The sequence below is a fragment of the Indicator indicator genome, chromosome 19, assembly GCF_027791375.1.
Source record: "Indicator indicator isolate 239-I01 chromosome 19, UM_Iind_1.1, whole genome shotgun sequence".
Lineage (NCBI taxonomy): Eukaryota > Metazoa > Chordata > Aves > Piciformes > Indicatoridae > Indicator > Indicator indicator.
The window spans coordinates 13101010-13127380 of record NC_072028.1 but is presented as its reverse complement, the minus strand read 5'-3'; the positions used below and the strand labels follow the sequence as shown (position 1 = coordinate 13127380).

At 42.4% G+C, this 26371-nt stretch overlaps 1 protein-coding gene across 1 annotated transcript; it reads left to right on the top strand.

Moving 5' to 3' along the window:
• The first annotated feature begins 16675 nt into the window (after positions 1–16675).
• Positions 16676–19257, top strand: POP4 (POP4 homolog, ribonuclease P/MRP subunit). The gene is made up of 5 exons (XM_054389653.1): positions 16676–17259; positions 17894–17971; positions 18171–18232; positions 18563–18664; positions 18947–19257. Exons 1-5 carry the CDS (start codon positions 17090–17092, stop codon positions 19081–19083), a joined length of 549 nt encoding a protein of 182 aa, XP_054245628.1. The 5' UTR covers positions 16676–17089; the 3' UTR covers positions 19084–19257.
• The last annotated feature ends 7114 nt before the right edge of the window (positions 19258–26371 follow it).

The following is a 26371-nucleotide window of genomic DNA, read 5'->3' as shown; positions in this document are numbered from 1 at the left end:
CAGCGCCATGGAAAGGCGGCCTGTCTTCTGCAGTGCCATGCAGAGCTGGGCAGAAAGCTCTCCAGTGCCAGTGGTGGGGTGGATGCATCCCCAGGCACCTGGGGAGATGGTCCTTCTACTGGGGGACAGCTCAGTCAGCTACTCCTCACAAAGCCAGCAAGCAGCTGAGCTGGGAAGCACAAGTGATGGCTGTTAGGGGCCAGAGCTGAGTCATCTGTAATATAATCATAAGGAAACACACATTTTTCCTGAAAGAAAATCAATAGAACTTTGCACTTTTCCTTGTAATATTTCCAGTCTGCACCATCAGGCATAGCTTGCTCACAGTTATACTGCTATAAATTCCCTGTGAGTTAATGGATTTCTACCAAGGCAAATGGATTTACAACAGTGTAATGGAGCTGATGCTAGAGCCATGCACATGTAAAAATACATGGAATAGAAGTAGTTTTATAGTACACAGGTGACCTTCCAAGTGCCAAGACCTAGCAAATAAAAAAGCAAAATTACCTGGTTCCTGGTGTCTTCTGTTTCTGGCAAAACTCCCAAGGAAAATAAAATGTGCAGGCCTGAGAACATCGCTGTGTGTGGCAAGAGGGCCAGAGACCCACCAAAGGGAAGATGGGCAAGTGAGCAGCTTCATGATGTGATGGAGAATGCAAAAGACTCTCTGAACATGTCATTTTTCACTTCCTGCATAAAGCATTTTGGAGCTTAGTCTCATGTAGAATTAGTAAGTAAGTAATGTGCTCCTAAACTCATGTGTCAAAACTAGGTTGGTTAATGTATGAGCTGCCTCTCTTGCATTTGTTACTACACAGTAAATTTCATGCATAGCCAGAGGCTGGCAAAGTTCATTTATTCATTAGCCCCAAACTTCGGGCAGTTATTATTCAAACTCCCCTAGTACATCTATTTAATAAGACGAGAACAGAAAATTGATGGGATCAAAAATGTTAAAGTCTTAATTAATGCTTTTAGCAAAGACTGATTGGAGGGGAGGTTGTTGTAAGAATATTAATTTGTAGCAAGCGAGCGTGCTGCCTGGTTTTGCTGAGAGTGGTGTGCCCATGTACCCACTCCTGTCAAGGCAGCTTGGCCTCAGCAGCCTGGTGATTTCTGTCCCATGGGCATACCATCTCTGTCACCCCAGGGGCTCTCTGCCACCAGAGTGTTAAAATGGTAAAACATTTGCTTACAACAGAGGAAAGATGTGGAATTTCTCTTTTCTCCTCTTTGCTGTTTTGGGTTTTGTGGTAGTTTCATCCCCAAGCAGCCTTGTAGTACTGCAAGTCACTGAGCTTCAATGCAGGGGGGCTGCAGGGTGGCTGAGGGCTTCATGCTGGTGAGACATCCTGAAGCAGAGCCCAGTGCAGGGGGGCGTGCATAGGACAGGTTTGGGTTTTGTTCACACAGGACCAGCGATTCATGCCCCACCCTGTCTTGCCCCAGAGCAACAGCAGCATAGTTGGACAGGGGATAGGGAAGAGAAAGGGTTGTTTTGGTTGGGTTTAGACCATGTTGTTCTTAGGCCAGCGATCTCACCTGAGAAAAGATGGACATTCTTGTAAGTGGAGCCAGCTGGGGAAAACAGGTGGCTGAGCTCTGCATCAATAACAATCCAAAATATAGTGCTGAACAGTGTGGGGCTTTTGAAAAATCCACATTAATGTCAACGAATGGATTAAAATCTCCTAGTTTCCCTCTAGTGACTGGCAGCCTTTTCATTGTAGCAACTATGCACATTCCAAGCAAATCACATTACACTGAGAGTCAAATCAGACTGCGCTACAGAGTTACTTAATGGTTTTCCCTATTTGTTGTCTACAGATCTGGTTTCCTGCTGTTGTTAAAATATTTCTTAAATCTTATATATAAAATCATCTGTAGTTTAATACAAGTAATTGATAACTAGCCAAAAATGCTTACCGTTCAGTTGAGGATTACACTTTTCAAAGAGGACATTTTGGGGATTCACTCTGGGGAAGATGCAAAAGGCTGTTCAATGGTAAGCTTCTGGTTTGGTTTCTTGGGGGGGGGGGTATCCCACAACTAGATCTGCCCAAAAACTTTAACTCATTGCTGTGTTCATACCCTTGAAAAAGTAATCAACAGGTAAGACTTCAAGACTGTTCTGCAGGATGAATAAAACAGATAACCACATAAAATTGGATCACTTTTTTTTGTTTTTGTCATTTGCCTTGAGAATTGAAAGTAATGGATAATTTTAACAAATTAGAATAGAAATTCTTCATTACTAGATACTTTTTACATTTATAAGTTGCACTAACAATCCAGTGACTATCACTGACTCATTTTGGGTTTCAGGATGATGTACATATTCTCTAGACAGCTGTTGATATTTAGGCTGTCAGTCAAAGCCAGCTGCTTCAGCAGAAAATAGCAGCATGCTTCTGATTTCCAAGTGCTGTGGTTTTAAACAAGTTTTTAATCTAATTTTTTTTAACAGTCCTGTATTTATAGTCTATGGTAAACACAAGATTTAGCTCTACATTTCCTACATGATAAAGTATCTTTTTAATGTGTATGCTGTAATTTATTTAGTGTTCTGGATGGCTGCATTTCAGTGGTTCCAGAGTTGTCAGAGTTGATCCAAGTGACTGATACCTGTCAGTATGTCATGAATCAACTGTCTTTGCAGTTTTAAAAATGTGTCACCAGACGCACAGGCAGAGCTCCTGCACGGTTAGGATGGGTATAAAGAAGGTCAACGTCAGGACTTTGACACCCCTCATTCATTTGCCTCATCCTTCCCTCCCAAGAAGAGCAAGATGGTGGGTTGGTGTGGCCTAGATAGGAACATCTTGGTCAGACTTTAGTGAAGGGGCCAGTCACTGAATCACCCCTTGGAACCCTTGTCCTCTCAAGACATCAGGCAGCCTTGGTAGAGGGGATAGTCAGTGCTCTGAGATGTACACTCAGAGGATTGGTCCTCTATGACTCCTAAGCATCACCAACATGGTGATTAGGACTATTTCTGTGCTCTTCAGGATCTTCTTCAAAGTACTGAAAGCAGGATGCAGTGGCTAGGTTGTCAGGCTCCCAGAGCCATGGACAGTGCAGCTCAGGACAGCTCTTGCCCAGCATCCCAGTTCATCCTCATGTGCTCTGCTCCAGGAGGACAGCCACTGCCTCTCCCCCAGCTTCTAGCCAAGGAGAGCAGGAGCACAAAGAAAAGCCACTCACTGGTTCCTGAAGGGAAGCTCAAGTGCCTCAGGATTTAAAAGCCTGTTTTCCCTAGTTAGACTAATTCTGTGTCTCCAACAGCAACTGGGATGTTGTTGAAACAGCCCACATGGTTATACTGAACGTACGTTGCTCTGAGCTCCAGAGTGCTGCAAGTAACTACTCAGCATGCCTTGCTGTGACTAAGCCAAGCAGCCCGGGAGCTGTGCCTGCTTGGGAATGTTGATAAATCTTTGGACAAGGACATGGTGTGCACATCTAAATCCTGGGTTAAGCCAAGAAATAACTTTGCTGAGTTAGACCTAGACAAACCATGTCTGTCATTGATGAGGGGAATGCAGCACTTAAGAAAGGGCACAAGAGAAGCTGAAGGCAACAAAATCAAATGAGATGATGAAAATATACAGTTTGATTAAGGAAACATCAGTTATTTTATGATCTCTACACTCACATTTGTGATTCATTTATGCTAATTCAGTGCAAGACAGTAAAAATACAATCATTTGGTTCCACAAATAATGATAATACTGTAATCCACTTACTGAGTCCTTGGGTATAATTTCCCCTTTTATAGTATAGTAGTATGAAAGTGTCAAGTTAGTTAAATGCACAGCAAGGTGCTAATTGCAATCCTGGTAAAAATGTACCTCCACCATTTAAGTGGCTGGTTGAGCTAATGACTTTGTATCCAAGCTAGCTGTGTCCCACTGAAGTCAGCAGCCAGACTCCTATACAGTGAAATCCTTTAATAATGAATAACTCTGGCGTTTTGATCTCAGAGAAACAAGCAGAGCTTGACTAGAGAAGAAGGCCAAAACTGCATATATATGGGTGCACTGGTCCTGTGGTGGGCTTGCTGATGTGGCCACCTTGCAGTTTTCCAGCCAGCAAAAAGGTTCACCTCGCTGCTGCCCGCATTGGGGGAGCCCAAACCCAAGCAAGTAGTGGTTAGCAACACATACCAGGCTCCTGTCAAAATCCACACTGTAACGCTATTTAATATCAAGCCTGACTAAATGGAACTAAATCCAGCTTCCTGTAGTGTCAAATGTGAGAAGTTGAGCTTTTTGCAGTATTTTCCAAGAACTTAAAAGCTCCCTATTAAGCCCAGAGTTAATTAAGACCAGAGAGATCATAATGCTACTTATGCTAGACTAAAGCAATTCACTAAAACAAACCATCAAAAGTATATGCATGGAGCTTTGTTGGGTTCAGAAAGTGGTTTGTCAACCTGGTTGTAAATGTGTATGGAAGAGTCAACCGAGTTTAGGTTCATTACCCAGGATAATTCAGACATTAACGCTGCAGGGGTTTGGGGCAGGGAAGCACCAGAGAAAGCACTACTCTTGTTCAGGGCCATGAAAACACCATGTGTTCACACAGCGCATTGCCCCTCATTCAGTGCTCATCTCTTGCTGCTGTCATTGACAGGACTTGAGCACAACATCCATCCAGTCTGCTGTTAATAGCTAGGGAGTGCAAGTGCAAAATGGCAAGGGAGGAGGGGAGGCAGTGTGGGAAGCTGCGGTGCCATTTACCTGAGGACACTAAAACTGACCTGCTGACAGATGTGCTGCACAGCCTGCACAGAGAATGTTCTTAGTCGGCTCTGCAGCTATGTTAAAGTTTTTTATTTTTATTTGAGCAACACTAAGCATTCCCAGACCTGGATGGAGCTCAAGGAAACAGGTGAATAAGCAGGAGCAGCACAATTTGCCACAGCTCAAAGTTTCACTCTGCTGTGGTTTAAAAGGGTGTAGGTTTTTTATTTGTTATGCTGAACCAAGTAGCAAAATAGGTGTTTTCCCAAAGAGACTCACTGATAACGATTTTTGTCATGCATCCCTAGCTAACTGGGGTGCGATCAAGTGCATCATTCAAATGATATCTAGCCTGAGGGCCTAAAGAAAGGCTTAGCTCTGCCTGCAAGCCAGAGTGGAGATAGCTGGTGTGACAACTGCCTATCAGTAGGCTGCAGGCTTTCCAATGAGCAGGCAGCTAGGTGCACTATCTGACTGTAGCTCAAATTCTGCCGAGTTGTGGCTGCTGTGTTCAGAGTAGTTACTCAATGGCGAATAAGGCATTAAATACTCACAATGTACATCTTATTTCAGGAGAAAATATTTTACCAGCACAGGTGACTATCATGCATGCATTAAGAAAACCAGGACACAGCGTATCAGATTTGGTTTAACTGCAGTAAAATAATTGTGATAGAGGAATGCTGACCTGGCTTTTGCTGCACAGGAGAGATTAGGGTTATTTTCTGGTTTATTTTCCACCCCCCGTATATATATTTCATGTACCTAGCATATATTTAATATTCAGATGCTTGAGACAAACCCCCAGCATTTTAGAGAAGTGCCCTTCAAACCCAGCAGCACTAACTACACTCTCATGGAAATAGCAATTGCAAGTGGCAAATAGCCCCTGCTGTGCAACACCTCCACTTTGTTATATTGCAATATATCTCCTTATTTTTCTTGTGCCTGGCTTGCGTGACCCTGCCCGTATGTAAAAATGGTTGTTGACAATTTCTTTGGTTTTGTTTTATTCTAACCTAATTTATGGGATGCTGAAAGCCCACAAGTTACTTGTACTTGACTGACATTTCTCCGAGAGTCAAAAAATTGCTATGTATATTTGATGGAGATTAAAATGGGTAGACTGTTTCTTAGCTGTATCCTGCTTTCAAAGTGCGGGATTGGAAGGTTTCCATTATATTGTTATTTTCAGTTATTATTAGCTCCTAAATCACTTAATATAATTTCTTTTCCATAATAAATGCACAGCATTGTAAGCCTAAATGCCATATTTTCTATTGATCTATCTCCACAACCTGTTTAGTGAAATAATTAAAATGATTTACAAGGCTGACCCACTATCTTAGTGGTTTAGTAAATCATGTTGCCATGTGGGAGGCTCAGCTAGTTTTAAACTCACAGCTCTTGGCAGCACCAGGGCCTAGGAATGCAGCTGCAGCTAGCACTGTGCTGCGTCTGAAGGTGTGCTCAAAGTCAGCCTGTGCAAACACCTCCTCAGATGCTTGGACAGAACAAAGGCTCCAAGCAAGAACACTTCTCGGTGCTATTGAGCTAGAGCAATTGAGCTACAGTCTGCAGGTACTCACTGGCAACTTGAACATCTCCGTTTTCTACCCCCAGAACTGACCCCGCATGTCTGTGTGAGCAGCAAAAATGGGAGCAACTGTGAACCTTGCATAATGTGAGAAATAATAATTTCTATCACTTTTGGTCATTCTAACTTGTAAAAAGAGGACAACCATAAATACGATCTCTGTTTAAGCAGCAGGGCTATGGAAGGGCCCAGTAGGACTCAGTAGTGTGAAGACAAGAGTCACACTAAGGCCTGCCCCAAAGCCTCTTAAAATCTCTGGAAGTGCCTCTGGTAATCTCAAATGGCCAGAGGTAACACCTCAGGCAATAGGGAGGGCATGCTCACAGGCATGTAATGATATGGGGGCTCCTGACTCTTCCATGTCTCCCATAGCTCATACAGGAAAACACACAGGGTAGATACAAGGAGGACTTCCAAAATATTCCCAGGCTTGTTTCTAGCTCACCTCCTGGTGTTCCAGTAACACGAACCAGGGGCCCTCAGAGCAGGGGCAGAAGGACACTTAACAGCAGCGGTTGCAAGGAGATGTAGCAGCCACTGTCTTTTAGCAAGAGTGGCAAGTGCAAACTGTATTTAAAGTATTGTTATGATGAACTGGTGGCAACCCTCTTTCTCATGAAAAATGTGTGTTTTGACAGCTGCGGTCTGGAACAAAAAGGGTTGCAGTGACTTCTGTGGGATCAGGACTGGCTGCAAAACTAGGAGTGTGAAGCCAGGGCCAGCCCTCGTGGGGATTGTGCCCCCACAAGTCCTGTCCTGGGCAGCTGCAGAGGGAAGACATCCCCTGGGGACACATGAGCAGACAGGAAGGCCACAGACCTCTGTCCTGGTCCATGACAGCAAGGACAGAGCCTACAGCTCTGAAATAAATCAGTCAGCATCCGATTTCACTATTATGTCTCCACTTGCAACCCCTGAGCAACTCTCAAGCCTGCCTTCAGTATCTAGTACAGTTTTGTTGTGGTTTTTTGTTTGTTTTTACTTCTTTCATATAATTTTACAAAGAAAAGAAAAATGTCCTATAAAAAAAGCTTAACATTCTGAATATGGTTGTTGGATGCACTTTGCAGAAGAAGTCATTATCTTCTTTCCCTGACCCTAACCTGCCACCACTTCTATTTTGCTTTAAATGGACCTGTAATTTCACAATGTGAATTCAGCTGGAACTGTTCTTTTTGTTAAATAAACTTTACCCTTGTGCTAACTGCTCCAGACTCTGAAAAAAGCACTTCTTGCTTGTGACTGTTCCAAAAGGCAGGTCTGAAATTCAGAAAGAGGTGTTGGTAAATGTGCTGTAATCACCCTGAAGGGCAAGGAAGTACTCCTCCTCTAAGGCAGAAGAAAACAAAGGAAAATCTGCTTTGCCTTTTGCTGCCTCAATCCTGGCAATTTTACAGATCAGAGATTTTTTTTCAGAAAGAAGCCTGTTGTGCTGCAGTTTGTATTTCAGAGCTGAAATACCTATAGTCATGCTCTTACCACCACGCCTGGAAGTGTAAATCAGGACCTCATTTGTACAAGCAGCATAATCCTGTGGTGCCGGCAGTGGAAGGCCTGCATGGTGGTACACAACAGCGGCAAGCCCCAGCAGCTCTGGACTCATCACAGAGCACAGCACACAATCTTAGTGGCATATCTGCCCTCTAGGGCAGGCAACTGTGTGTACCAGAGCTGCAGGGATGCTATATGGCAGCATGATGGCTGTGACAAACATGTTGGAAACTGGACACAAGAGTCAAAAATTACCTCAGAGAGGGACACGCACACACGCTGCCCACGTGCACAGTCACTTCTGCATCAGGCAAACATCTCTGCGACTTTGACATCTTTCTGGCCTCGGACAGGGCAACCACAAACCAGAAGGAGCTGGGCAGCACTGTCAGCAGTAAGTGCCACATCACTAAGGCTGATGAGGTCCTAAGCAGAACCTTAGATGGTATGTGCAGTTGTGCTGATTACCAGCACTCTTTTACATGCAGTCAGCCCTCTCCTGCACCACCTCTGTACACCTACCAAAGCATCCTTAACCTTACAACAGTCTAACTGTTGTTCTTCCTGGAGGGATGATCTACAACTGCAGCACTCATTTCACACTCATGGAACTCTCAGAAATCCAGTAAAACCACACCAACACAGAGCGACTCAAGCTCTGTGCTAACTAGGGCTCTGTATTTACTGAGCTGCAACCAAGCAAAAAATCCCCTGGCAGCTGTCTGCAAACGTGGTTCGGGTCAGTTATAAATCTGTGAGATCAGTTAATTCTGGTTAGAAGATCTGCTTAAATTAGTATTTTCTCATCCACTGCTCTAAGAAGTGTATGGTGCTTAACAACCTCTGCCACCTGAAATAATCGCCTTGCTCTCCCACACCCACTATTCTGTCCCACTGCAAAATGTATTGATTAATCTCATGCTAAAATTAACATATATTGCTGAGGCAAATGAATTGGCATCTCCATGTATATCTATTCACTTCCAGCATTTCCTGAGAGGGGCTTTCATTTAATTACCAGCCTGACAGGCTAGCTCACTCCAGAACTACAGCCACATTTATTACTTTTATCTCCTTGGACACCTGCCTCTTTCTGTGGTTTATCAGATTTCTACTGAAGAGATGGACAAAATATTTTCTATTGCACCAGGTTATTGTTTCTTTTAAAGGCACTTACTAGAGCACTGACCTCAAACAGGGGGGTTTTGGTTGGCTTTAGATGAGCTTTTTTTCTTTTTACAATCATCAAAGCAATCCAGCAGCATTAACCCTCTCACTGCCCCACCACACACCATCAGATCAGAAGCAATCAGATTACAGGCAGAGGGCTAAAACCCTCACCACTAGCTCCATGCAAGCAGCTGACCATCCTGACCACCAAAGACCTTGCCTGCAGCAGGAGTCAAAGCCTCCAGATCCTATGACTATTTTTTCTCCTTTTGTTACAAAGAATGATTCACTCCTGACAGCCTAATCCACAGCATCACAGAATCATGGAACACCAAGTTAGAGGGGGCCTCAAGGAATTGTGTTACTTTGAAACAGTAGGAAACTTTGTTACAGAGGAAAAATGAGACATTTCTGTTTGATTAATGAATCTTTTCAACTTTCTTGGGATTACATCCCAGTTCCTAACTCCAAGCATGCTGGCTGTTTGGCATAAAGCACCTGCTGGCACTCAGCTGTGCAGTAGGTGGCTGCACTGCATATGCTGCCCTGTATGTCTGCAGCCTCCCACTCCTCTGTGTGTTGGGGCAGCAGGAGTAGCCCCCATGGTCCCTGGAAGAACCCCCTGAGCTGAAGGGTGCCCTCTGCGTGGGCTCTGCCCCAAGCAGAGAAATGCAATGCAGCAAAAGATCCTTCCATGAAGCACAACTTGTTTTAACATAAGCCTTGTGTGAAAAGTGCCTCCTCCTTCCTGCCAACTTAGCTCTAGTAAGAACTGCTTCATCTCACTCCAGAGCCCTCAGGCTGTTACACAAAGCAGATGTAAAACTTGTTTAAGAACTCAACTGTGGTTGGTCCTTGAGCATGTGGGTGGCCTGGCAGTGCCAGGAGGTTTAGAGGTGACCAAAAGAAGCACCCTAGCTGAGAGGGATGCACAAATACTTCAGCAGTCACAGCTTTTTGAGGTATTGTTTTGCATTACACCCTCTTACGAATAGCAACATGCAGGAACATATTTCTGACAACCCTTTTCTAGAAAAACGTCTAAAGGTTTTTTTGATGAAAATCCAACATAATTGATTTTTGACCCTAAAACCTTTTTCTCTTGTATTTTTTAAATTCTAATGAACTATATTAATTGCATATAGTTTAACCAAAACCAAATTAAATACATTAAACTATTCAATGACTATTATTACTTTATAATTTATCTGTTTTTATACTCATTTTGCATCATACATCCCTATCACATAAGCCAACATTAATTATGTTTTATAATAAAATATTCAACAAGATCTAAATGAGACTCAAAGCACAACAAAAGTAATGACTGTAAGATAGACTGTCATGGAATAATACATGAACACAGAATGCTGGGATTAATTAGAAAATACAAACTGTCCAGGAGCAGCAGTGATGTCTGTCAGCCTCATTTGTGTTTGGATTATATGTGATCTCAGCAGCAGGAAAACCAAACCAGCTGCCTCAGCTTACTGACTCCTCATTACTGTTTTGGGGAGCAAGTGTTTATTAGTGCTGCTCCCAAGGCCAAGCTGGGCAGTTCTAGTTCACGGTAAATATCTCCAGGTATTCTAAAGTCACTGATCTTTTTGACATTTTAGGAGGGATACAGTTTCTTCTTTTAATAGCAGTTCATATCAGTGTTTAAATAAGTAGCCTCCTTAACTAATGATGAAATTAACTCATTTGAAATCCTCTTCCCACTGAGGATGCTGAAGGTGCATGGGAGAACTGGAGGCATGGGACTGGAGGACGTGCCCTATGAGGGGAAGCTGAGACCTGGGGCTTTTTAGTCTGCAGAAGAGAAGACTGAGAGGGGATTTAATAAATGTTTATAAATACCTGCAAGCTGGGTGTCGAGAGGGAGGGGACAGGCTCTTCTCAGTTGCACCCTGTGATAGAACAAGGGGCAATGGATGTAAACTACAGCACAGGAGGGTGCTGTAGGAGGGTTATTCACTGTGAGGGTCACAGAGCACTGGAACAGGCTCCCCGGAGAGGTTGTGGAGTCTCCTTCTCTGGAGACTTTCAAGACTCATCTGGATGCATTCCTGTGCGACCTGCGCTAAATTCCATGGTCCTGCTCTGGCGGGGAGGTTGGACTGCATGATCTCCGGAGATCCCTTCCAAACCCTAACATCCTGTGATCGTGTATACAAACAAGCTGAAAATTGGAAAATTTCTTCCAAAAGAGGAGCAATTTTAAAGTTTACACTCGGAACGGTTGGTTGCATGATCACTACAGGCAGCCGCAGTAAGCACAAGAGGCTCTGACCGCAGCAGCCGGCCCCGGTCTCAGGCTGCCCTCTAGTGAGAGCAGCCTCGCCACAACTGGGTCAACCCCAAAAGAGACACCGTGGCTCTGGCTTCACTTCACAACCCAGCTTTTGCATCAGGGACACTTTCTGAAATCACTGTGAGGTTATTATTTGCCTTCTGATTTCTGTGATATTAAGTTACAAAGGATTTTGTTTCCAAGTTTCTTCTTCTTTCCATCATGTGTAGAAAGCTAGTCTGTGTATCTACCCTGAAGCGGCAGTTGCCATCTGAGATGTCAAGAAGCCAAGCCTGTAAATGAACCTTCAGCTGGAAAGACTAGCTTATGAGCTGGAGGGGAAATGAGGGACAAGGACACACATCTCATCCTGATCCATGAGTTAAAGACAAGCTTAGAAAGCATAAAAATTCATGAAGAAATACGTGGAAAAGAAAACCGAGTCTGGTCTTCCACACACAAAACCTACTCCTCCAGCAAACATACAATGATGTAAAATGAAAATTCAGGCTACTGATATCAGATATTCTGCCCACCCACTTGCTGAAGGCCAATTCTCACCCTGCCTGCCCATTGCCACCCCCAGACATGACCCCTTCCTAGATCATTCCCTTTTCCAGGAAGCCAGAAGCACCAATGCCTGGAAACATATTGTATGTGGCACACAAACACTGCCCTGACATGGCACAGCTGAGCTAGGAGGAACGTAGGTAAGGCATAGTATAGTCAGCCAAGGCACCCTAAAAATGCTGGCATGGAATGGCCCTGTGCTACTGGCTAGGCAGACAGGAGGTGTTGGCAGGACAGGGCAGCAACCACAGCGCATCAGCAGTGGTGGCATGATGGGACAGCCACCGGACTTACACAGGCTGGCTACACGCTGCTTCAGCACAGTCATGGAAAAGGGGGTGGAAATTGTGTTAGAAGCTCGACATCTGGATAGGAGAAATCAGTTCAGAGGGGTTTAAATGGAAATTATTTTCACCAGTACAGACATCCCTAGGGACCAAATTCACCTGCTAATACAATTTGGCCAAGAAGAATAGGCTATATTGATCTCGAGAGCTCAAATGCCTGCTGAGGCACTCCTAGAGAATTACAGTATTTATTTCTTGTATCAATGACAATCACCAAAAGTACAACAGTGATTATAGGCCAGTCACTTTTCACACACATAGCTAATTTCAGGTACCTCTGCTCATCTCTTGCTTCAGTTAACACTTGCTCTCTTTTTTTTAAAAAAGCACTTACCTTCTATTCTTTTATCACACAAATATCTTTAATTACCATCTTTGGCCACTCTGCATCCCAAGTTTTAGCTTTCTGTGACTGTCAGCATAAAGCTCTTTCTCTAATTGCTCCCACACTCACTAGCTTTACCCAGGACACAGCTGTTACCTAGTCTGGCCCAGACATTTTTCCCCCCCATCACTGTAATTCAGCACCAGTACCTACAGGTACAGCAATATGGCCCCCTAGTGCACACAGTTAGATTGCTTCAGTACTGGGGGACTGCATGTATTTTTTGTTAATTATTATTATTGGGGGGAATAAATAAAACCATACATAGATTTAATAGAACAAGAAATTACATTGCTAGCACCCATAACTTGGTACTAATATCAGGGACTTACATCACTAAACCTATTCCAAAGTGATTTACTTGATGTGAAAAACTACAAATGTCTAATGCAGTAAGACAGGCAGAGTGGGTGAAACTGCACATTCAGAAATAGACATTATAATTTTTTTTTTATGGCATATTTCCACTTTATTTTATATTCATGTTTTATTCAACTTTCCACATCTTTTTGAGCCTTCTCAGGAAAGTTGGAAGTGGAAATTGAGGCATAGGAAGTTCCATGGAAACAGGAAGAAGAATTATTTCACTGTGAGAGTGTCAGAACACTGGAACAGGCTGCCCAGGGAGGTTGTGGAGTCTCCCTCCCTGGAGATATTCAAGACCTGCCTGGATGAGTTCCTGTGTGACCTGGTATAGGCAACCCTTCTCTGGCAGGGGGGTTGGACTAGATGATCTCTCGAGGTCCCTTCCAGCCCCTAACATTTTGTGATTCTCTCTCTTACCTGCAAACTATCTTCATCTGGTTTCTCAGTCTCTTCACCTATTCTTTTTCATGTTTGTTTGGGGTTTGTCTTGCTGGGACACCAGTGTGCTGATCTCAGTCCCACAGACATTATACCTGAAGATAAATTGAAAAATTAAGATGTAGAGCTGTTGGAAGAGACTGGCTTCCCCAGGCACCAGTTTAGCCCTGGATCATTGGATTTACAACACCAGCACTGCCAACACTGATTTGACTATTAATCCCTGAAGTGCCCTAGGAATTGCAGCATAAATCCTGTGAAGGAACATTCACATGGCCCTAAAGAGCCATAGTGCTTATCCTGGCACTCCATTCATGGAAATTGATCTTTTCTTAGTAGCAATGACAATTCAAGGAGTCCAAGCTTTGTAGAACCAAGAGATCTGCTTGCTGTGGCAATGTACTGAACTACCAGGAGGTCTGTGATACAAACCAACTGGTGCTCACACTTAGTATTTTGCAAAGACTGGCCCTGTCTTCTTTACACACATACAGAGAGATCTACAATTTAAATCCTGTTAGGGATCAATTTAGTGCCTTTCTGCTCCACAGCAGGACTCAACAAAATCATTGTGTTTCCTGTATCCTGCCTCAACAAACTTGCTTCCCAAGTATCCTTTTACCAAGCAGTGCTTAACTGTCTGCTAAGCCAATATCCTCCCATGACAAGAATATCAACCTCCGATGTATTTGGAGGACCATCAGGTCTGTTTAGAGGGCAGCAAGAGTCAGGACTAAGACTGACAAGGAAAATTAATTGGCTGCTTTAGTTGCATGGTACCTCTGTGCTGTACAGTGAGCAGGTCTTTCTCCTATCACAGGAGGAAAGAAGCAGAGACCTGTCAAGAGGAGGTAATCCCCACAGCAAGTGGCATCTTCCCGATTTTTTTGACCTTGATTGCTAGAAACATGAGGATAGATTTTAAACAAAGATCTCACGTTGCTGGGTGTGCAAGTACATGCATGGTATGGGAGCATCTGACCCACTGCTAGCTTCTGGGAACAGCTGAACAAGAGCACACATGAGTATCTGCAATGACTGGAGAGGCCTTGAAAGACAGGCTGGGACTAGGTGAAAAAATCTTGCCTACCAAGAGAAGTGAGATAGGAAGAACCTTAGCATGGTGGATGACTAGAGAAAGTGAGCTGGTGTGTGCTACAAGAGATATGATTGGTGAGACATTTATTAAAAGAAATTTTCCCACAGTAATAGCTATCTGGAGCTCAACTTACTCTCCCAAGTCAGAGAATTTCTTGGTGTAAAAGAGAGAAATAATAACCAGATTAAATTTTGTAAGATTTTTTTTTCCTCTGACTCTGGTTAGAAATAATGTTAATTTTACATCCTGATCTCTGCTGAACTAAACCTGTGACTTGCCTAATAATAGTAACATGACTGTTCAGACACCTAACAGAAATTAAAAGTATTAAATGTTCTCTATCTAGCTTAATTTAAATGGCTGATCTAACAACCTATCCTGGCCATGGCTTCACCTTTTGTAGAACCTCATGGCTGTGATAAGCAATGTAACTTCCCTGTTTAACATTCTTGTCTTTAAATTTTGAACTTAGCAATGGCCTCCCTCTAAACTAGAGTCCAGCACTGATTCCACTCAGCAAAAGTGACTAGTTTGTTAGCCTTTGGGTTTTTTTGAGATAACACAGAACACAGCTGGAGAAAGAGACCATCTTCATAGGCCTCAAAGATGATGACGAATTGTGAAAGGAAAGGTAATAAACTGTGAAGTCAGCAGTTTTCTTGAAGATAAGAAAGCTTCTAAACAATTAAGACTTTCACTAATAAGTCCATACTTCTCTGAGCATGTGTGAGCCTCAGGGTCAACTAGGGAACAGAATGATGAAGAACATCAGAAGGGGAGGAAGTCAGGGGGATTTTTCTTGAAGACCCTTCCCCAAAATTTGCCAGAGTATGGGAATGCACATGTGGGGGAGACATTTGCAAGAAAGGGCTCTGAAAGGTTGATTAAGAAGTTAATCAATTCCCAGAAATTTAGTGAATATGCATAGAATGCTCATACATATTCTCTGTAAGATGCTCAATCAGATTCTCGCATGAGTAGAGTGATCCTCTGTATGCCCAGCTGTAAATAAAAGGAATGTCTACTCCTCAAAATTAAAATCAGTGTTGGGGAGTTCATTTGCTGTTTTCAGTAACAGCATGGTTTGTGATTTATGACACAGAGTTCTTTGGAACATCAGTGCTAGCCACATTAGGCAATAACCCAGAAATTAGCACATGACATGAGGTTCCCCTTTCCAGAACACAAAAGGGTCTTGGTTACTTCCATCAGCACAGCCTCTATAATCTGAGGTTAAGGCTGAGATTTACTACCCTAACCAGCAGTGGGGGACATGGTAACAAGAGGGTATGTCTGCTGAAATGCTGAGTATTATAAACTCTATACAAGCAGAACCGAACAATTATACACACACAACTCCTTTCCCTTTTCTTTGTCTCCCGTTTACCAAAAAGGTTTTTAACGTACCCTTCCCTTTATCCTTTACGACTTCGTTGCACAGATGTCAGACAAGGCCTGACAGAAAGTGGTGGCTTCCCCCTTAACAATGGTCTCCTGCGCTTCGATAGCTGCTGATGCTCCCACACAGCTCATAAAAGGAGCCAAGGCTGGTGTGGCGGACACGACAGTTGTGTGAAGATCAGCTATGAGTGAGCTCGGCCTGGCTTCAGCCAGTACCCAGGGGCTGAGCTCCTGTTCCCTCAGGGCTGGGAAGACCACCGAAGCGCCAGGTCTGCATCCGGCCTTGGCACCTCTGAGGGCCCCTGCAAACTTTCAACAGAGTAGGAATTACAGTGAGCTACTTTCAGCGCGTAATAATTCCAGGACAAGCACGACCTACCATCCTTTCCCCGTCAGGCCAGCCCTGCTCACAAGGCCCGAAGGCCTCGGCCTCGCCACAGGCACACAGGCGCCACCTTGCGGCCTGCCCCGGAAGCCACCTCTCTACGCAGGCGCGAGTCGCCTCAGTGTCGTCAGCATCTGCACCGGAAGCGGAGGCTGCTGCTATGGAGGGTAAGGCCGGTGGGCGACCGGGACCCGCGTTGTGGCGGCTCCGCCTGACGCCCTGCCTCGCTATGCCTTGCAGGGGAGCTGTACCGCCGCCTGCCGCCGGAGGAGACGGGGGAGCCGCGCCTCCAGGTACAGCCGCCCGTCTGCCCGAGGAGCCCTGGCCCGGCAGGACAGCCGTCGGGACTGGTCTCGGGAGCAGCTCCTGGCGCCCGAAGCTCCCGCCCCGGGAGTGTTGCTGGCGGGAGTTACGTGGCAGTTGAACTATTGCCTCACAGTCTCATAAAAACCTTGTTAGGAACCAGAGAATGAGGTAGGGGGGCTGTTCCCGCAGCGGCGCACCGGCACGGCCTTCCCCAGTGCGCTCCTTTTAGCTTTAGCCTCAAGCTAACTGTACGCAGTGGCGACTACTTAGGAACTGCTGCACGCTTAACTCGGCACCGCATGCACCAGGTTTCAGCACATGGACACTTTCCGGTTACAGTTACTTCTGTGTAGATCTCCAATTCCTATTGCGAGTCAGCAGCAAGTTCTTCATTAAATTAAAATGTAGTATTTTTAAATATCTTTTCAAATATCTTTAGCCTCAGGGATCAGAAGAGGCCAAAGCGTTTATAAATGCCTTCCTGAAGCGTAGTATGCCAAAAATGAAAGATGAAGCTATCCAGGATATATTAACTCGGAAAGCTGTAGTTCTTGAGCATTATTCCAAAAAAAAGGCAAAACAAAAGAGGAAAAAAACGAAAGGCTTTACTGCCAAGCAAAGGCGAGAATTACGTCTTTTTGAAATTGAACCTGAACAGCAAAGGTAAGAGCTTAATTTTTTTTTTTTTTTAAGTAGAAAGCGCATCAAAAGTCTACAAAAACAGTGTGTAGACATGGTTACTAATTCTTTAGTATATAAGGTTAATAACCCTTTAGTATTAGTCTGAGACTCTAGCATTTCACCATCAGAAAGCAGTTCTCTTGTCTGTTCTCCTTCCTTTGGTATACCAAAATCTAACAAAATCACACCCAAATACAGTTACTTCTGATTTCAGTTTTTAAAGTCAGACTACCAGTAACCAGAGTAAAATTATGCATCAGGTTTCTCAAACTAATGCATGCTGTATAAAGCCCAAGCTGTTGCTAACATGGGATAAGTGGGGGAGGTAAGAGTGGAAATCTTTTTGGTCTTAGACGTACCTTGATCCCCTAAAACACAAACACAAAGTTTGAGTTGATATGAAAGGAGCATATGTAGTTTACACTTTTTTACCTAAAGCAAACCTTGTTTGGAGTGGGATACCTCACAGCTTAGGTTATGAGAGCAGATTACAAAACTTATAAATGTTAGTCTTAATTCTTTTGCAGATATGGATTACTTCAGTAATCGATCAATAGATTTTTTTTTTTTATATATAATTAAATTCTTGTATAAAGCTTTTTGTCATCTTCTGCAGATACACCCTCTTTCTACCACTACATGAACTCTGGAAACAGTATATCAGAGACCTGTGTCATGGACTTAAACCAGATGCGTAAGTTGAGATATGTTAAGTTAGTGTGGTTTTTACTAAACAGATACTTCCAGGTTTACTGAGTCACTTTTTAAAACATCACAGTTAATTGATAAGGATATGTACTATTTCTGTAAGCTCTGACCATGATTTCAGTAGTCACATTTTGTAAACCTAACTCTATGTAATTTGCTTTTCCTCTGATCCCACATTCTTCAAGGCAACCACATACGATTCAGGGCAAACTGCTAAAAGCTGATCTCCATGGAGCTATTGTTACAGGTATTCTGTTTGTTTTCTTTTACAAAATCACCTGAAGTTAAGTAGACACTCCTGTATTTCAAGAGGTTATTTTTACATTCCTTTCAGTATTATTAATCTAGAACCACATAGCTGAGATCGTATGTCGATGGATTCTCTCTCTACTTAATCATGCCAATTACTTTTCAACTGCTCTTGAAAAATCACACTCTTAGTTGCAAGTTTTACTCACGATTACTGTAATCACATTATTTCAGAATATTGCAAACCAGTCTTTTAAATGATGAGGTAACTGTAGAAGACCAAATAAACTGCCTGCATCTGAAATTTTCTGATATACCTCTCTTTCAGTCACAAAGTCAAGGTGCCCTTCTTATGTTGGGATAACAGGAATCATTCTACAGGAATTTAAACATGTCTTCAAAATTATCACTAAAGAGGACAAATTAAAAGGTATGTAAGACTCTACATGTGGCTTATTCACCCGATTCCCATTAGATGATCTCTGCAACACTTAATGCATGCTCCTGAAGGAGCATTACTTTAGTAATTCCAGTTTAAAATGCTGAGATTTTTGTTGTTTTGTTTTCTTCTCTTGCTAAAGAATAAAAAACTTGGAAGGTGATAAACCTCAAGTCTAGGTGTGAATAATATCCTCTGATATGTCATTATAATTTCATAACAGGGACTTGCTTTAGTCCACTTTTGTTAATTTCTTCCCTACTGCATTTTCAGTTGTTCCCAAACTTCACAATGTATTTAGCTTGGAGATTGATGGGTTCGTTTCCTACATCTATGGAAGCAAGTTCCAGCTTAGAGCAAGTGAGCGATCTGCAAAAAAATTCAAGTTGAAAGGAACTATTGACCTATGATTTTTATGGAAAATCAGAAGTATTTATAGAAATGTCTGCTGTTTTCCTGCAGTTTAAATACCAGGTTTTCTGGCACATTGGAAGTAGAATAGCTGTGTGAAATATTTCTGAAGCTTTTCTTCTTACTGAAGAATTAACTGGTATGTGTTGTCTTTAAAGGAGTCTCTCAGACTGTTGGCACTTGTTATGTTTTTTTATTTGTATGTAACATTCTGGATTATTAAATGATTAGTATTGATTACCTGACTTCTGATTCAATTTATAATCATAAATTTGCACAATGAAAATTCTATCTTGTAACTCTGATAAATGTTGTTGTTACCTTCTGTATAAACTGGTCTTTACCTGCCTATCATATGCTTACAGTGGGACTGTAGTTGATGACAGTTGCTTTGACAATTGTTCCTGGGCCACCATCAACACCTTTGCCTAGTGCAAGCCTGCAAATAAGTTGGTTCAACTGATAGGTTTTACCTTTTGACTTTCTCCTTCCCTGTGGTTAGCATTGTTACAGATAATATGTATTCAAGTGAAAAAATAAGCATACTAAACATGTTACTGCAACCCTACAAGCTGTTGGCTTATCCGGTGCTTACTACTAATAACATATTACTAATATAGACATATCTGATTTAACCTTAAACTATGTATATATTGACATGCCAGAGTACAGGGAGCACAACACATCACAGGAAAGAGAAGCACTTTAAGATAGAAATTCGAAAATGCAAGTGACCCTATTCAATCTTGTATTTCAATTAGCCATAAAACTGCTTTATGAATATTTAACTTCTATTCATAGAGCTTTAACCTATTTTTATATATATTTAGATGTGGTGTCTCTGTTACACCTTTTAAAAAATACCCTTTTTCTTATAAAACATACATGACCTACTGCTTTTAAAAGGCTATCATGGATGGCAAATTATTTCACTTGTCTGTGAGCACTACATCACCAGAAAAGACATCAGAAGTTTCGTAATTAAGTCTTCTAAACTCACTAACCACCCTTAATAAAGCAGCACTTTTATAAAGAAGCCTCTAATGTTTAAATCTTTTGTAAATATTTGCCTTTTGCAGTAGTCTGCAACAGTGGTTGCAATGGAGACCTTATACTTGCCCCAGCAGAGACTCATTCAGCTTTGAGACTCATTCAGTGCTGAGTACCCTCAGCACTACCATTTTGCTGTTATAGAAAAGCCTCTGTGGTGTTTGTTATAAAGGTAGCGTTCAGTTTAAGTTAGGAAGTCAATTTCCACATCAAATGAAAGATTTGTATCTAGGAAGAAGAGTTTCTCCTTGCCAGCATTCAAGCATTTGTAGCCAACCAGGGTAATTTGTTTACAGAGAACATAGTTGTTCCTCACATCCACTACACCAAAGCCTAGTACAGGTGTTTGGAGGCCAGCTCCAGCTTGAGGTCCTAACTGTGCTGCACGGCACACAAGCTATTTATCTGCCACGAGAAAGCCAAAGTTCATTATCTCCACCCCTCCTGAGTCCTATGAAAACACTAACTGCCAGTTAGACCTTAGTCAGTTTGCCTTCAAAGCTCCTAATTCCTTTCTGGACCTGTTCCTGGGGTAAGTTACAGGGGAGCTGCACCTTCCTGGTATGGTCTCAGACATAAACCAGATTCAGCATCACCAAACCAGACTGAGCAGTTGAAATCAGTGTGGGCAATACTGGTTTTCATGACAGGCTGCTCTTCTGACCCCTTTGAAGGCAGGAAATAAAGTAGTTGGTATGGAAATAAATCTTTGTTGCAATTATACAAAGACCTGATATTGAGATGGGAAAATGGGCAGTGTTTTTGCTAGAGATGTGTATTTTATACAGGCAAGTACAGTCATTTCACAGTAATGGGAAACTAGGGGAAAGAAACACTGGGAAGGCTTTTGAAAATACAGATCAACAGGCACTTTGAAGAGTAGATCCTTTTTTCAATGAATTTTTGTCTGTCAAGCAAGAATAAGATCCATTTATAGTTGTTAGATACAAGTTATTCTGCCTAATACCCATTACTCCTCAAAGTTCTCTGAAATTAAATCCCCTGGTTTCCTGTGAGAGGTCTGTTTGTTTTTTCTTCTAAGTGGCAGCATAAATCATAGCAGAAACTTTCCTTTTAGGGCAATGACCTAATTTTAATTTTGCTCATAGCCTTCAGTGTAACATCTAATTAAGGCATCCGTTAAATGCCTATCATGTTAAATTAATAGGGGGAAGCTAATAGAACTTTATTGGCACAGTCCAGTTAATAAACATTAAGGGCCTTTAATGTATGTCTTAACTAGACATCGTTAATGGGAATGCCATACAAATTGGAACTGAGCACAATCATGTTTCATTGTGCTGTGAAGGATATGCCATAGTCAACCATATGGACAAATAAATGAACAAAATGCACCTTCCCATAGTTTAAAAAATGGAAATGCCAGTGGCTATCTCAGCAACCAAAAAAGATAAACAATGCCTAGCAGTCCCTTTCGATAAATAATAGTAATGCATTTCTTATTTACAGCAAAGAGTGCTGAAGAGATGTTTAAAGGTCTCTTCAAGGTAATCACATGCTTGTAGCACATAAAGAGAGATGACAAATGAAAAACAGCTGAACAGCCAACACATTCAAGATGCCTTTACTGTAGTTGGTAAATCTCCTGAAGAGGCTTGTAACGACTCAGTGAGGTGCTCCAAACAGCCCCCATAAGTCACTTAAGCTAAATCACTCCAGCAGGCCACTGGTATTGGCATCTACCCATCAGCTCCTCAAACCAACCCCCTGTCCCAGCTGCTTTCTCCAGAACATGGCTCTGTGTTCACCTCTCACTAGAACACATTAAACTCCCCACTGCTTGTGAAGGAACCTACTTAGAAACTGGGTAACATGAAAATGACTGACCCACACTCTGCCAGGCACATGCCAAAGAACCAGCACACACCACAGAGCTACCAACAGGTTTGCCATGAAATAATTTAAATCTTTGCTTGTAACTCCTTTCTTAAATAGCATCCTTTGCCTCATATAAGTGGATTCCTCTGGCTATTTTTTTCTACTCCTTTGAAAATTTACTTAAGACACAACTGTGATGTGGGGCAGGACCCACTGATTGGACCTGAGACACCATCTTGCTCCTCTGCATTGGAATCACAGAATTGTTTTAAGATCATTGAGTACAGCCATTATCTAATTCTACCAAGTCTGGTGCTAAACCATGTTCCTTAGTACCACATCTTTGCATCTTTTAAGCATCTCCAGGGGTGGCAATTCAACCTCCTCCCTGGGGAATCTGTTCAAGTGTTTGAGAACCCTTTTAGTGAAGAACTTTCCTCTAATATCCAACCTAAACCTCCCTGGCACAGCTCGAGGCCATTTACTCTCATTCTATCAGTGCTGGTCCTGCTGGTCACGCTGGTCCTGGCACAGGCCAGGATGCTCTTGGCCTTGACCACCTGAGCACAATGCTGGCTCATGTCCAGACAGCTCTATCAACACCCCTAGGTCCGTTATTCCCCAAGCCAGTCTTTCCAGCTGTTCTTACCTAAGCCTGTAGCATTGCATAGGGTTGTAACCAAAGTGCAGGACCCAGCACTTAACCATGTTGAATCTCACACAGTGTCAGCCCATCAATACAGCCTGCAAAGGTCCCTCTGCAGAGCCTTCCTACCCTCAAGCCAACCAAGGCTCCACCCAAATTAATGTCACTGCAAACTTACTGTAGATGCACGCAATCCCTTCATCCAGATCATTGATAAAAACAAGATAAAGATGAGCCCTGGGGAACACCACTCTTGGCTGGCCACCAACTGGATTTAACTCCATTTACTACCACTCTTCGGTATGTTTTCAGGAAACAGGAGCAACGTCTTCACAAACCCAGGGTGACACTGTGTTCATCTAAACAGGGGGATTCCTCAGCCCCTTACTAAAGCAGTTATATGTGCCCATTTTCCAGTTTCAAGTCCCAAAACCATGCACTCCTCCCTTTTTCCCCGTTAATTTCCCTAATTAATCTCCCTTTGCCTCCACATTGATCTTACCAGAGATGGTGCAAGTACAAGGCTTCATCAGTCTGCAAACTCTCCTTTCTGATCCCAACAGCTCCATCTTCTTCAGACTACATGCCATGTGAGGCTTGAGGTCTACTGGCAGGACAGAAGGTTGCCAATAGCCAGTAACAGCTCTATCAGGCCAGTCTCCTGCACCATCACAGGTGAGGCAAATGCCTAGCTGGCCTCTTCAGCAAAACCAAAACTCCAAACAAAAGCTCTCCTGATATAGAAAACACCTGAGTACTTTGAGAGATTAATCCCTACCAGCTGCACCTCTTTCCCCAGCTGCACTGCCCTCTTGCACCTGAGGTGAGCTCACTAGCATATGGGATCTTGGTAAGTAAAGCACTTTAGCTGACCTATATAACAAACACTCACCTTCACTCATCAAATGAAACTGGGATTTACAAAGCTTGTCATGCTACAGCATTCACCAGGCCATAGTCCTGTGTACAAATTAAATTATACATCAACAATGGCCGGTTCCAGAGGTTTGATCCACCTTGGTCTCATGCTCCCCTTTCCTTAATACTATCATTCCCGTGGTAAGTAACTTCAATTCTGAGTCAATCTTCCCTACAACATGTGCTAAAAGTGTATATTTTTCGTAAAGCAAAAATTTCCCTCTATACTGGTTTAATTAAATTAGTGAAAATGAAAAATAGAGGCTCACACATCCACTGCTGCAGAGAGAAGTATATCTGGTACACACAAATCTGAGCTGCAGAAAAAAACAATACCTAGTGCTAGACCTACAGAGGGGTTTTGATGCTTAGCTATGCTCATTCTGCCTGTTGGACAGGGAGTACACAGAAGTACAGAGAATGCAGTAACATTTAACACTGAATTAAGAGTTCTCCCTGGTAAGAGAGCTCTCTGCTGTGTTCTATTATTGTATTATTCAATTAAGGAACAGTACCTTATAACCATTAAGAGGGGAAATAAATGAGTATACAATTGACTAAAATAACAGAACTGATAGGTTTGAACCAGGATGCTGAAGGAAAAGGTACAACCTAAACTTTACAGTCTATAATGCCCTGTCCCCCATCTTATTTTCAGGCTATTACTTTTTTTCATTCTGCTAGGAACTATTCCCATAGCACCTAACTATTACCAAATGACACCAATTTTAAACATTTTATTTTCATATACTTTCAGCCACTGACCAATCTTCTAACAACCATGACCTTCTACAGGCAGCTGAACAGCCTGTTAAAGAGTTGCAGTACCAGCCTGTTAATAGAAATCTCTTCCTGGTGTATTAGTAAATTAAGCCTTATTTCTTTCAGCTCTTAGAATGAGCTCCTAGCTTCATGACATCTGTGCACACTTTTGACTGAGACACTAATCTTAAAATATACTAAAATATGCAATAGTATAGTTAGAACATTAATTATAATATTCACATAATAGTTTCTGTGAAGTATGGTATTACCAGAAATGCCAAAAGACTTTGGCTTGACCTCACAAAATTGAAATCAATAGCCAAAATTAAATACAAATGCTGAAGTCTTCATATACTTGTTAAAGGCAAAAATTAAGACTTCAAAAACAAAGCCTCAAGCCTAACTACACTCACTTATCCATGAGTCAGAGCTTCTCAGCTGAGCCACATATCTCTCAGGCTGCAGGGTTGTAAGAGAATGTTTAGGCAGCATGATTGTTGCATATATGAGTCTGGCTGCTAATGCAACCTCTGGCTACAAGTTCCTTGGCCATCCACTAGTGTACACACAGTATGTGCCCCAAAATGAATGAATAGCACTGTTATTCTGGAAGGGATAAATAGGTTTATGCACTTGTTAAAATAATCCCATAAATTTTAATAAAATGATTTTTTTTTGGTGAAATTGTCTGCACAGTCTGCCATGCATATTCTTCCTCTAAAGGATTATTTCAAAATTATGGACTCAGAAGTGTTCAGCTAGATAGTTCTTGGGTGGCTGAGGTGCTCACTGAAGAATTTAAATGATGTAATAGCTATTGAACACCCCATTATATGGCTGTCTAATTAATGTAAATGGTAGTTATGTCTCACTCACAGAGGATTATTTTACACGGAGGAAAATCTCCTCACTGCCACAGCAGCCATTTTGATAGTTTTTATAGGAGCAGTTGCATTATGGCTTCATTGAGCAAAAGGTAAGTAGCCATCCTAAATAATGAAGATTGAAGGTTTAATAGTCCCAATAAAGAATCCTGCAGGTTTTTTATTTCAAAAATTAGAGTGTGATTGCAAGCATATGATAATGAGAGAGAAAAGAGCACTGGCACATGGAATCCTTCAGCCCAGGGTCCTTGGAAACCTCCATTTCCACCACACAGAAATACAGACCAATAAGGACAGAAAGGGAAAAAAAAAAAAAAAAGGAAAAGAAGCTATTTGTTACTTTTCATAGAATTGTTTAGGTTGGAAAAGACCTTTAAGATCATCAAGTCCAACCATAATTCAGCATTGCCAAGCCCACCACTAAACCAGGTCCCTCAATATCACATCTATGTGTCTTTTGAATACCTCCAGGAACGGTGACCCAACCACTTTCCTGGGCAGCCTGCTCCAGGGATTTACAACACAGCTGGGGATGAAATTTTTCCTAATATCCAAACTAAACCTGCCCTGCTGCAACTAGAGGCCATTTAATCTCCTATCATTTAGTACATAAGAGAAGAAACTGACACCCACCCTGCTACTGCCTCTTTTCGGGTAGTTGTAGAGAGCCATAAGGTTACACCTGAGCTTCCTTTTCTCCAGGCATGACAGTGTGTCCAGGCTCTGAGCCTCTCCCTGTGACAACATTTCAGTGGATAAGGATACATTGGATTGTGCCTGTTACACTAAGAAGGTTGACATTTCAGGAACAGCTGCAGAGGGCTGATCGCATACACAAAAATACCCTCAAATAATGTGAAGAGCCCAGCATAGACCCATTTGAGTGATGATATGCAGACATAAGCCAGCCTTGCAAATTCGTCTCAGAATTGTAGCCTACTGCAGCAACTCTTTTTTGTGAGGCAATAGTCAAGGGACTCGGCATTTCTGTTACGAGATCCTATTTCCAAGATTATATATCAGAGATTAGAACAGCTATAAAAATTCAAATGAGATTTAGAGCATGGCATGAACATTCTCACTTGGGTTCTACTATTTTTTAAGCAAATTTTTGCAGGAAAAGCTATAAGTTTACTTGTTCCACTCGTTATTTTAAGTCTCTATTGCTACATAATTCTCAGTCCA

Excerpts from the sequence above, each read along its gene's own strand:
- POP4 (XM_054389653.1), top strand. The coding sequence starts at position 17,090 with ATGCCAAAAATGAAAGATGAAGCTATCCAGGATATATTAACTCGGAAA. Across the intron at positions 17,972-18,170 it reads CATGGACTTAAACCAGATGC|GCAACCACATACGATTCAGG; the intron begins GTAAGTTGAGAT and ends ACATTCTTCAAG. Across the intron at positions 18,233-18,562 it reads CCATGGAGCTATTGTTACAG|TCACAAAGTCAAGGTGCCCT; the intron begins GTATTCTGTTTG and ends CCTCTCTTTCAG.